We start from the raw sequence: 11117 nt of genomic DNA, 5'->3' as shown, positions 1-11117 counted from the left end.
TAGTGACAAAGCTAAAAACAAATTCTACTTGGGCCAAATGGTGTTGCGAGTTGACCTTTAATAAATGTATGCTAAGGGACTGTTTTGTTTTCTTATAATAGAGAGAAAACAGATGACCTACCCTGACTGGGAGGAAAGCAGAAAAAAACCCATGCATGCACTTGGGCAACATGCACGCTCCATGTAGAAAGATCCCAGTCTGGGATTTGAATCCAGGACATCCTTGCTGCAAGATTGTTGCTAGTATATGCTCCATTATGCAGACCCTTCTGGAAAACACGGGACATAAAATTTTCACTGATGCTTATTAGGAAAAACATCAGTACTAATTATTTGCAAGGTATGGGAAAGCAAATTATAAAGCAGAGGATTTTTTCTTAAATTAAAACATTTAAGCCTCCTTTGGAAGCCTTCTTGCCATCTTATATCATGGAACTTTGGAACCTTTGAGGACTAGAAGTAAACAAAGGCAGTTACACAGCCAAACTGGCAAGTATGTGTGAAGTAGGATGGTGTTGTGACTGGTTCCCCTTGTGGCTACATTATGAAAGCATGCACTGTAGGTTTTCTTGCAGGGGTCTGCAACTGCTGTAACTTTGACCTAATATCCCTGATCCAACACGCCCGAACCAATTAGTCAAGTTGTCCAGAGCTGCTAATGACCTGATTATTCTACTTAATCAGAGAAACAATTAAGTTTCAGGACACTGACCTTAGATGACTGGATAGTTGAACCATCATTTGAAAGCCAATGCACTGCTTCTCAGTATGTGGAATAAGTTGCTGGGCGGTAGTATTAGTATGATAAATGCAAAAGCAAGTGCAAAGAAATCGCCTACGATGAATTGGACGACAATGACAAGTTCTGATGGCTACTCATGTTCCCTTTACCTCTGAAATCAGAACTTGGATTTTAGAATGAATAAAGTATTAGTAGTCGCAGTTCTGATTTTAATTAACTTTGAACAGTTTTATTTACCATAATTTGACAAATACAAACGATTTTAATTTGAAACAGTAATAGATGAAAATCACCATCTGTGAACAGAAGGGGCTTTATTTTGAAAGTTGTCACCGGAAGACATTGATTGGTCCACATGACGTGACATGTGGACCAAGTAGTTAGTTACTAATGTCACGTTACGTCTGGCTACATGATGTATTGAAATAACGGGATGTCTGATAATTTTGGTATTTACCCAAAAAGAAAAGGAAAGCGCAAAATAAGAAGTAATTAGCTTTCAAGTAGTGAAAAGAGTCCCTTGTTATGTTCTGGCAGCTTTTGGTGTTGACTGCAGGTTGATGGACACAGCCAGCGGAGTTTCTACTTCATGTTAGCTCAGTTAGCTAACTAGCTTATCCGGGCGGTCGTACTGGACCGGGGCTTGCCTAACGAGTAAAATTTGGTGGCTTCTTTGGACGTGCTCCAAGGAGGCAGCAACACGTAGGTTTCTAATGCAAACCCTCCTTTATCTGTTGGCTGTTGAAGCGGAATCAACATGATTTGAGGCGTAGCCTCCCGCACGCCGTCAGAGCTTCAGCAGCCTATCCCAGAGGATCCGCCGTCACACACTTGAAATGCCTTCTACTTGGAACTTGTAGCTAACGAGCGGCGTCTGTAAATATCAATATGGGCTGTATGGACAGCTAGGCGACCATGTAAGCTGTCTAGTCACGTAAGTCGTTTGAATAGTGTCAGACCGCAGCAGAAAGGTAGAGGAAGAGCAGCCCACCGACTAGAACCGACCAGAGACAACGCAGAGAGGACCAAGGTTACATCTGAGCGCTGATCTCTCTCAGCTGAGAAGTCGGTGTTTACTGGGTTGTGAACTGGGCCGTTTGATACATTCGTATGCTTTCGCCTACGCCCGTCTCAACATCTTGAGGGCAGGAAGAGACGGACGGACGGACGGAGAGGGAGTGGAGGGAGGCAGCGGTAGCTCCGGGTTCCCCCGACACTCAGCCGAGGAGAGGCATCGCTGAAATGAGATGAGGCTCAGAAATGGAACTGTGGCCACTGCGTTAATTTTCTTCACGTCCTTCCTCAGCCTGTCCTGGTACACAGCATGGCAGAATGGCAAAGGTAGGTTCAATATAACTCGCGTCAGTGGGCTAGTAGAGGCCCCCCTACTTGTGCCAGAAAGAGCTATGACTTCGTGACTGAGCACAGCACAAAACAACCGCAAAACATAGAGAAAGTAGTCTGTTGGTTTTAATGCGTCTCCGAATATTGCATAATGTAAAGGTTTTGAAGCTTTTGTTCACTTAAATTATTTAACCCCTTGATATTTGTATTTGTTGGCATCTCGTTTGGGTTGCACTGACCTGTCTTTTCCTGACAGATGCGGATTTCTCACTCAACATTATAGCTTTTTTTCTGTAGAGCTGGACTTTTTAGATGAGAACATTTACTGAAGGCTTTTTTGTAATTATTTTTTTTTTAAGGAAGCAGTAGTTTTGTGAGGAAAGGGAATGAGTGAGAATAGTGACTGGCCTTCACCAAAAAAAAGTGTTAATGTACAGGTTTTGTCAGATTACAAAACTTCAGATTATCCCCTGTTATACATAGAAAGATATCTACCTAACAATTTTCTGATTTCTGGCAGATTGAGTACCAAATGTTTAGTTTCTTAAAATTATTTTTACACTTTTAGGGATTTTATAGAGTCTTTTGTAGACAGATTTTCAAGTTCTGTTGATCATTTCTAAGATTCATACAGAAATATCCTTTTAGCGCTCTGATGAAGCCAAAGCGTTGCGTTGGAGTTGTAGACTGCACTAATTCTAACAATTATCTTGTAGGCATTTTTTTTAAACCAATGTCTATTCATAAAAAAGACAGAAAAAAAATGCATTTAGTCAGGAATATTTAAGTGGAAAATTTAAAGGAACCTGGTCTTCTGCATAACTTCTTTTTTTTTTTTTTGAAATGTCTTAAGTTATTAACATCCTTTCTTCTTCTACTGCCATCTTGGTTTGTCTCTCGTTTAAATCTTATTGTTATGAACGACTTCCTGACTATTTGGGATGGTCATCAGAGGACACTTTGCTCTTCCTTACCGCTGTGATTGGCTTTGACACAGTTTCCGCATGAGGCCCGGTTAACAATCTGGGAAACGACAAGCTGACCTGAGACCAGCTGAACGTTGTGACACAGCAGTTGCTGTTGTGTCTTCAGAGTCATTAAATTTTTATTGAGTAGCTCAGCATTTACGGGAAACATACCCATGCTCACTCCCACAAGGAACACAGTCAACTGAAAATGACGGCCACCTTTACATGGGAACATATTTTACATCTGCTAACGCACCCGACTGAATCTCTAAGTACCAAAGCAAGATAACATATCTTCACGTTTCAGTCGTAGCAACAGATAGCGTAGTCGTAAAGCCTATGTCACCATCGAAATGCAGCTGGCTTTCCAAAAAAAAAAAAGAAAAAAGAAAAAAAAGAAAAAGGAAACTTGAGGTCTTTTATCAGATGATCAGTCATATTTATATACATCCTGTCAACATCTGACAATGAGATTATGACCCTGCTGAAGCTGTGTTTTGGTTGTTTCACTGGGAGGAATTATATCCGGCTCCCCCAGCATATGTCGGGACGGTTAAGGGCCTCACTATCTCATTATCAGCAGAGTGCAAATAATAGCAGCTTTTAGATAAATCACCAGCCAAAGCTTCATCATGTGATTTCTCAGAAGCTTATCATTTTGATGGCATATTTTCCATTAAAGGCCGTGTGAGTGAGTGTCGGCACTAAAACCAGGCAGAGAATGCTCAGTCACCGGTCAGTTAAGAGGGCAGGCACAATAAGCAGCGTTCAAGAGATTATGCCATCCGCTTTGTTTGTAGCCCATGTTGATAAAATGCATTCTGTCAATATCATTAGGAGTGAGCACTTAATTGCTCAGTTTAATATTGCAGTCACACACTTGTCTTGAAGAGCTTAGAATCGGATTCTGACTCACTTTGGACTTCGTTTGAAACGAAAGTTAGATGATGTCTAACTTTAACACTAGTTGCCTTTTTCTGTAGCTGTTCTTTTAACCTTACACGTCACTCCCTTTGTACAAAATATTTTTTTCGTGCTCACAGAACCTGTTGTTTGAGGATTTTCTGGTTATGCGGTAATGCCACCTGTGAATCAAGTTGGCCTTCAGGGATAATAAGTATATCTTGAATTTTGAACCTTGTGAATTAGATGAAAAGGGTTTGCAGCAAAGTATTGCTTCTGCATCCGTTGTGGGCTTGAATCGGTATGGCTGAGAAGTGGTTCACCTCGGTCTAGAACTGAGATGGCTGCAAAGGCATTGTACTGTTTGACCCGACTGCAAGCGGTGTGTGTGCAATCATGTACTGAATGTGGCCGAGAAGGTCAGAAGTTAAGGCTGCAGCCTATTATACAATTCTGGATTTGAAATGAAATATTATTTTAAAATGAAAATAAAGGCTCTGAAGTGGAATGGTATTTTCGTAAATATTTTAACAAAATATAATTTTAACTAAAACAGACCAAAACTCAAGTTGTCCCAGCTCAACTCTTTCAAATTTATGTTAGTGTTTTTCTTTATGTCCTGCTATGCTTTTGATATTTAGCTAGCAATAATAATAATAATAAAAGAAAATCTGCCAGTCTTTCAGTTTTACTTTTAGTTTTAAGCCCATAGTAGCTCAAGATGTTTCTCTGTCTAATTGAATAGGAAAATGTACCTAAATGTATGGGTGGGGAGTGTCAGTCGAGGAGTCCTCCTGCATGGTTAAGATGTTGTTCTGACTAAATGAGTGACAGAAATTGTAAGGTTGGGGAGATAATTTGGACTCAAATCAGGTGTTGAAGCAGAGACGCAGCTGAAACTTGCATACCGCTCGAGGATCCGAGTTTGCCTGCCTCTTAACCTTTTAAAGGCACAGTTTAGGTTTTTCTTGAAGTGAGGTTGTGTGTGTGGTGCTCGCAGCAAAAGTTCCTTGTGGTGCACAAATGTCAAATAGAAAGCTGAAGAATTTCTTAGCAGTGGATTTATAAAGACTTGTCAAGAAATTTTTTTTTTTTTTTTGCTGATTTTTAGCTAACTCAAGAATGTTGACATTTTTGTACTGCAACAGTATAGTAATGGATATGAGAGAGTAGTCACAAGAATTGCTAGTTATGTTCTGAAGTGAACCATTAGATTTTGTGACGGAGTGCTCTGTGCAACAGGATTTAAGGTGGTTTGTTTCTGTGCTTCTCCAGGTCTTACAGTTGTCTGGAAGTTGTCCAACATGCGACTTCCAACATTCACAATCAGCCATTTAGGTAGACCTGGGATCTGAAACTGTACAGCAACTTCTCCAACACGCCTGAAGCAAAGGCTGCGTTACCTTCTTGGTTTCTCAACAAGTGTGAAGGCCTGGTCATTAACCATTCATTTTATTTAATTACTTTTGTACAAACTTGCAAAGATGCTACATCATTCTACAAAATGTGAAGGAATGAAAACGAATGTCTTGGTTCCAAAATCCCCAAACTCTCCCTTTAAGGTCTCCTCATATCTGAAACATGAAGGGCATGAGCTTATATTCATACTATTTCTGGATTTCTTGGAACAATGGTGTTCTCAATTATGTACCATTTTCACTACAACCTTGAAGTCCATAAAGCACCACTTTGTCAACTGTCTCCTCCAAAGAACACGAAGATAAAAAAAAAAGAAAAAAAAAGTGATTTCTTACCAGAATATTAATTCAGTTTTTGAATTCTTTTGGTCCCTGAGAGATGAAGCATCATTATTGTTTTTCTTCTGTTTGTGATCTGACTCATAGATTTGTTTGCTGTGGATTCGACTCCACCCTTTGAATTGGGAGTTTCATTGTCACTGTTACGTGCCGTCACAAAAACAGGATGCGTAGAGTCCTGGTGGGCCCTTGGTACAGATCTTAAAAATTATGTTGCTTCTTCGTAGTCGAGTTATTAGTTAGCGGTGCGGACTGGAACATATAAGCTTTAGGCTTCGTTGTGAAAGCTGGAGCATTTCAAAACATTCTCCTTCACCATCATTCTGTTGAAGTTAAGTAACAGAAGCCAAGCTGTGCAGTCAGGTCTGCACAATGTTTCATCGTTAAAAAAAAAAAAAAATGTATTGTTTAATTATTTATCAGCTTTTTATCCCCCGGGGTGTGTTTTAGCATCAGTCAAGCTTTAGTCAAAGGTCACACTGCACTCGGTTTGCTGTATGGTCTTTTAGTACTTCCTTAACATGCACTAACCAAATCCTTCTATATTTAACAATGACTAGCTTTCAGTTTGTTTTTTAATATAATTTCTCTTCCTGACGACACCCTTTCAGGACGTCACTTCAGAACCAGGTTATTTTGAATATCGCTGTTTCACAGGAAACAAACACGCGTTTACTCATAGCAGGGCGTGGAGTTACAGTTTTGTCATTTATATGTTTTGCAGTGAGACTGTCGGAGAAGAAATACTGTTGGAGGGTTTACTTTTTTATTATTATCATTAATTTTTGGACGTATTCCTCACTTCTGACAGCCAGCCTTGTTTAGCTGATATTTGTCAGCTGTCCAAACATGCTTTGGTGAATGACTCTCCAGAATGTGTACTTTTCTGTCAGGGTGTCCTTCATCCTCTTAGTGGGGAGGCATGTCAGTGATTACAACTCGAGTAGGTTTTTGACAGCGTTTACAAGCAGAATAAAGTATCGTTCATATTGTGTCTTGCTGGTAAAATAGGCAGAAAAAGTAAACTTTGTTTTATAAGCTGACACAGATTCCTCTGCCCTTAATAAAAAGTGTACAGCTTTTATCTGTCCAGCTGTTTTTAGGGGATGTCATTGACGACTGAACCGCACTCATTGTTTTTCTGTTGTGCTGAGTGTAAATTTAGAACTGACAGCTTTCTATATGCGGCCTGACATCTTGCAGCAGCAAGCAGATTACATGTTACCACTCTTAAGAAAAGTTTTTTGTTTAATCCCCAAGTATTTACAGTCTATAGTAAATATCTATAGTCTATAGTTTGGACATAGATGTCGATCCTTCTTTACGCAAAATAATTGTGAATTCTGTTTTTCACTAGTCCTGGTTATTAAACCCATGCACTGTAGTGCCCATTTATGCAATAACAAGTCAGATTGTCTAGTTGGGATACAAAACGCTTGATAAAAACCTAGTGATGCAGAAGACAAATCTCGAAAGAAACGACTGCAAAATGTTTTAGAGGATTTGCGTTTGTAGTGACTGAAAGCAGCCAGTTGGGTGCTAATAAGAATCGCTAGCTTTCACAGCAAAAATACAGACACAATAGATGAGGTTTAGAGAATCGGGACATTTTGTTCTCGTAGTATAACTCAACCGATTTGGTTGTCAACCTCGAGACATGCAAAAACGTTGGGTATCTAACTTCATTATCAGTTTGAGTTAGTTTCTCCCATCACAAAATTTGATTGTCTTTATGTTCAGGAAGTCGCTTTTAAACCGTCAAAGCGTGCCGAGCATCTAACAACACAAGTTGATAACAAAGAACACGAAAAACGAAAGTACAGTGAGAAACATGAGCATCTGTGAAATATGCCGATAGATTAATGGCTTTGAATCCAGTTTTTTTAAATTGTTTTTATTTTTATAGTAGTTTGAAGCTTTGGCACTTTATAGCAGCAGCCTTTCACAGTTCAGAGCTTTGTGTTGGGTTCAGCAGATACTGAAACTATACCAGAGCCAGTTAGAGTTTGGTGATGAGTTATGTCTGCAAACCACAACCATTTTCTCACCCACAGTTGATTTAAAATGCTTCTACTTGCTAGAAAAAATCCTTCTCCACCTGCCAGTATGCACTGACATGTCAGCTGGCTGAAAGAAAGGTACCCAGCTTTTTTGTGGAAAGAGAACATATATTTTTTTTCTTTCCAGAGATATTTCAGGTTGCAATAAATTGTATGTGAAGTAAAAGAGCTACCCCAGCAGATAGCCTCCCTAATTAACCAGCTTAAATCTGCATGATACCTTTTTATAGACCGTCTTACAAACAGGCATAGTATTCTTGGCACTTTGAAAATGCTGCATTTCAAAGGTGATTATTCAAAATTTCTGCTTGTCTGCGTAAAAATCAATATAATAAGTGTTTGTGACATACCTGTGATAATCAATGTGATTTTAGCAGTGGTATGAGGAATTAACGGCCTTTACAAATCCAAGTAATCAGCACCCAGTGTGCCTTTTTTTGTTTTAATATCTTCGTTGTAATTACCGGAAAACTATGGTTCTTTTCTCGGTCACAGATCAGTTTGCACCCTTCAGCGTTCCTTAACCTCGGGTCATGCCTAATTTAAAAGCCTGCTGACATGGGGATGTACTAGTTGTCCACTTTAAATTTCGACATAGAGGAGTTTTCTCTTGATGTAGAACAATAGCTCTTGTGTGTAATGCCTTCTAAATACAAGGATGATCAGCTAGGCTTTTTATTTATTACGATTGTGGTCCTAAATAATAAATGACTTGGCTCGGTGGTTAAAGCTACATGGGAGGTGTTTATTTTGGTGTGGCAGGATGATGAGCTCACAGCTTATATCATCGCTATTATGAGAAATGCACAGTGGACTTTTTCAGTCCACTAATTTGTACCAGGCCTACATTAAAATGTCTTCTGGATGATTTACACGTAAGCTCATCTGCTTTAAGAAATGATGTGTTTAATATGAGATTAAGGCTTTTTGTGTGATTTACAACTATAGGCAACTTCCTTCTTGGAAATGCTACTTCCCCTGGCTTTCCTTGGCGTTTCTCGTTTTCCTTCATCGCCACATCGTTTCTAACACAATAGGCCAGAAATAGCTTGTGTCACTGCAGCATAGGAGGCAAATGAGCCAGCAGATGCTGTTTTGAAAGGGTAGCTCCATAATAAAGCTGGGGATAGTAAAGGATGTGGCTTGGATATGTTGTGCTGTCCTGTTTGTAGCCACTCACTGTTTGAGTGCGTGTCTCTCTCTGCGCACATTTAGAGTGGACAGTTTGAAACGGGGCAGCTTGCCAGACAAATCCCAAGTGGCCCGGAGGGCAAAGGAGAGTGGAAGGAGTAAAGCTTAAGAGATGTGAGGATCCTGAGGTGCTATCTGTATAATGGAGAGGGAGAGGCTTCCAATGCTGACACGGCAGGGGAGCAGCGAGGTGCAGACATACGCATTTGTCGTCGTCCAAAGCAGTTTTCCTCCATTTAAAAGGACGTCGTCAGCGGATAGCGAGTTAACAATCGTTATTGTTTGCCTCCTCATGCTTTCTGTTGGCTTCCTCTGTGCCACAGTGCTCTCCATTCATTTGAGCATTTTCCCTCTTTTACTTCTGAACAGCATTCCCAGACAGCAGCACACAGTTTCCTTTCAGTCTGGGGAAGAGAGATGGCTGTTATTTGCTTCTGGTAGTCCTCTGTTTTATTATGTGTCATGGGACTTCTCTTCATACTGGTATACACTTTGCTTTTTGTCTGTCTGCATGCCAGCAAACATTGTGGCTGCTGGGCAATAAGACGATGATATATATATATATATATATATATATATATATAAAAACACATTTCCAATGCTCGAACATACTTGGAACTAAAATAAGTTGTTCTGTGTGTCACAGGAAGTTGATGTCATCTGTTTGATTTCAGCTCTTTGCTGAAGTTTGCTGTGAGCTTCATCATAGTTACGTTTCCACTTCCTCAGAAATTCAAAGGTCTGTTCTTGGCGACACAGGTGGTTTCCATGAAAGTGGTTTTTCAAAAACTCACAATATAGCACGATACTTGATTATTGGCATCCCAGGTAAAGAAATTTACATGAACCTTAAAACAAATCATAATGATTTGGACATGTTTGACGTCCATAGACCCTTCTGGTTCACTGGTTGTCAAAGTTAAGTCTTCAAATTTATCAGTATCGTTTATTCCATCTGAAGCAGGAAGTTTAAAAAAAATGCATTCAGAAATAAGAGGAAGTTTTTTAAGCTATATGTATGTATCTATGGAAAGAATAAACATGGAAATATAACAGTTTATTAAAAAAGTCTAAGCGAAAATCCAGTTTTATATGAACTACTTGCTGCAATACGATCATATTCATTAAATTAATATTCATTATTTATGTCACTCAATTCACTAAATGAAACTTGTATTGAGTAATTACACCCAGACAAATCTTTTAAAGCCTTTGTTTCTGCTATTTATGACAATTTACCACTGAGGGCTAGTGACATGATATTTAAGATTAGAATATTACATCAGAACAATAAAAACACTGAAATACGCACTTATCAAAGAGTATGTTTATTACCTGCGTAAAGGTTATTTTTAATCTGACAAATGAGCCTCACAAGAACACATTTGATGTGGCTGTACAAAACAAGCAATTCTAACTGCGCTCAAATCTATCTGGAAAAGATTAATACAGAAATCTAAACTTTATTTTGTACAATAATTCATTTTGTTATCAAATATCTACTGTACTCTAGAAAATGTATTGCACCAGAAAAACCCTTTTGTTGAGGGGAACTTTAAAGGAAAAGAAAAAGCTTTTTGTTGTCTCCTGAAGTAAGCCGGAGATAAAAGCCTGTGGAAACAATGTGAAAATCCTGAATGCAGGAAATCATTAGAGTGAAAGTTCTGATATCTAATAAGTACTTCAGTTGCATTTGTTTGATATGAACTGTTCCCAGTAATTGACTGCTGGTTTCACTCCCTATGTCGAGTGGAAATCACTCGACATAGTGAGTGTTTTCTCCTACTCAGTAAATGGTATGAAAATAAAAAAGATGGATTATTCTAACATTTTATACTGGAATAGAAGTGATTGAAATAATTAATACAAGTGGCTGAAAACAATAAAATATTAAACTATTGTATGTCTTTTTTTTTGCTTTTCTTTTCTTTTTTTTTTTAACCTTAACTGTTAGTTATAGTAGTGAATTTCTCTATAGTACTAAAAGCAGTACTGCTTTCCTTCTTTACAACTGCAATTTCTGGTAAGGAAACATAATCCTTATTTGCCTTCCAGAAGTTTTTTTTCTTGTTTTTTTTTTTTTTTTTTTTTTTTCATCAAATAGGCGACCAAAATTTTTTCCCCTGGGGGGCAAAAAAAACCCCTCCCCACT

At 38.8% G+C, this 11117-nt stretch overlaps 1 protein-coding gene across 2 annotated transcripts in view; it reads left to right on the top strand.

Moving 5' to 3' along the window:
* Positions 1–1116: 1116 nt before the first annotated feature.
* mgat4a (alpha-1,3-mannosyl-glycoprotein 4-beta-N-acetylglucosaminyltransferase A) overlaps positions 1117–11117 on the top strand; it is a 38266-nt gene continuing 28265 nt past the window's right edge. Inside the window, exon 1 of one of the 2 annotated variants that reach the window (XM_015034637.1) lies at positions 1117–2083. In XM_015034637.1, the coding sequence (XP_014890123.1) occupies positions 1990–2083 (94 nt within the window). In that variant the 5' untranslated portion in view covers positions 1117–1989. The remainder of the gene's footprint in view (positions 2084–11117) is intronic. The other variant, XM_015034636.1, reaches the window with a different exon arrangement.

This window comes from Poecilia latipinna, unplaced genomic scaffold (genome assembly GCF_001443285.1).
Source record: "Poecilia latipinna isolate Pla-1442-1.1 unplaced genomic scaffold, P_latipinna-1.0 Scaffold307, whole genome shotgun sequence".
NCBI classification, from domain to species: Eukaryota; Metazoa; Chordata; class Actinopteri; order Cyprinodontiformes; family Poeciliidae; genus Poecilia; species Poecilia latipinna.
This window is presented reverse-complemented; position numbering and strand designations above follow the sequence as displayed.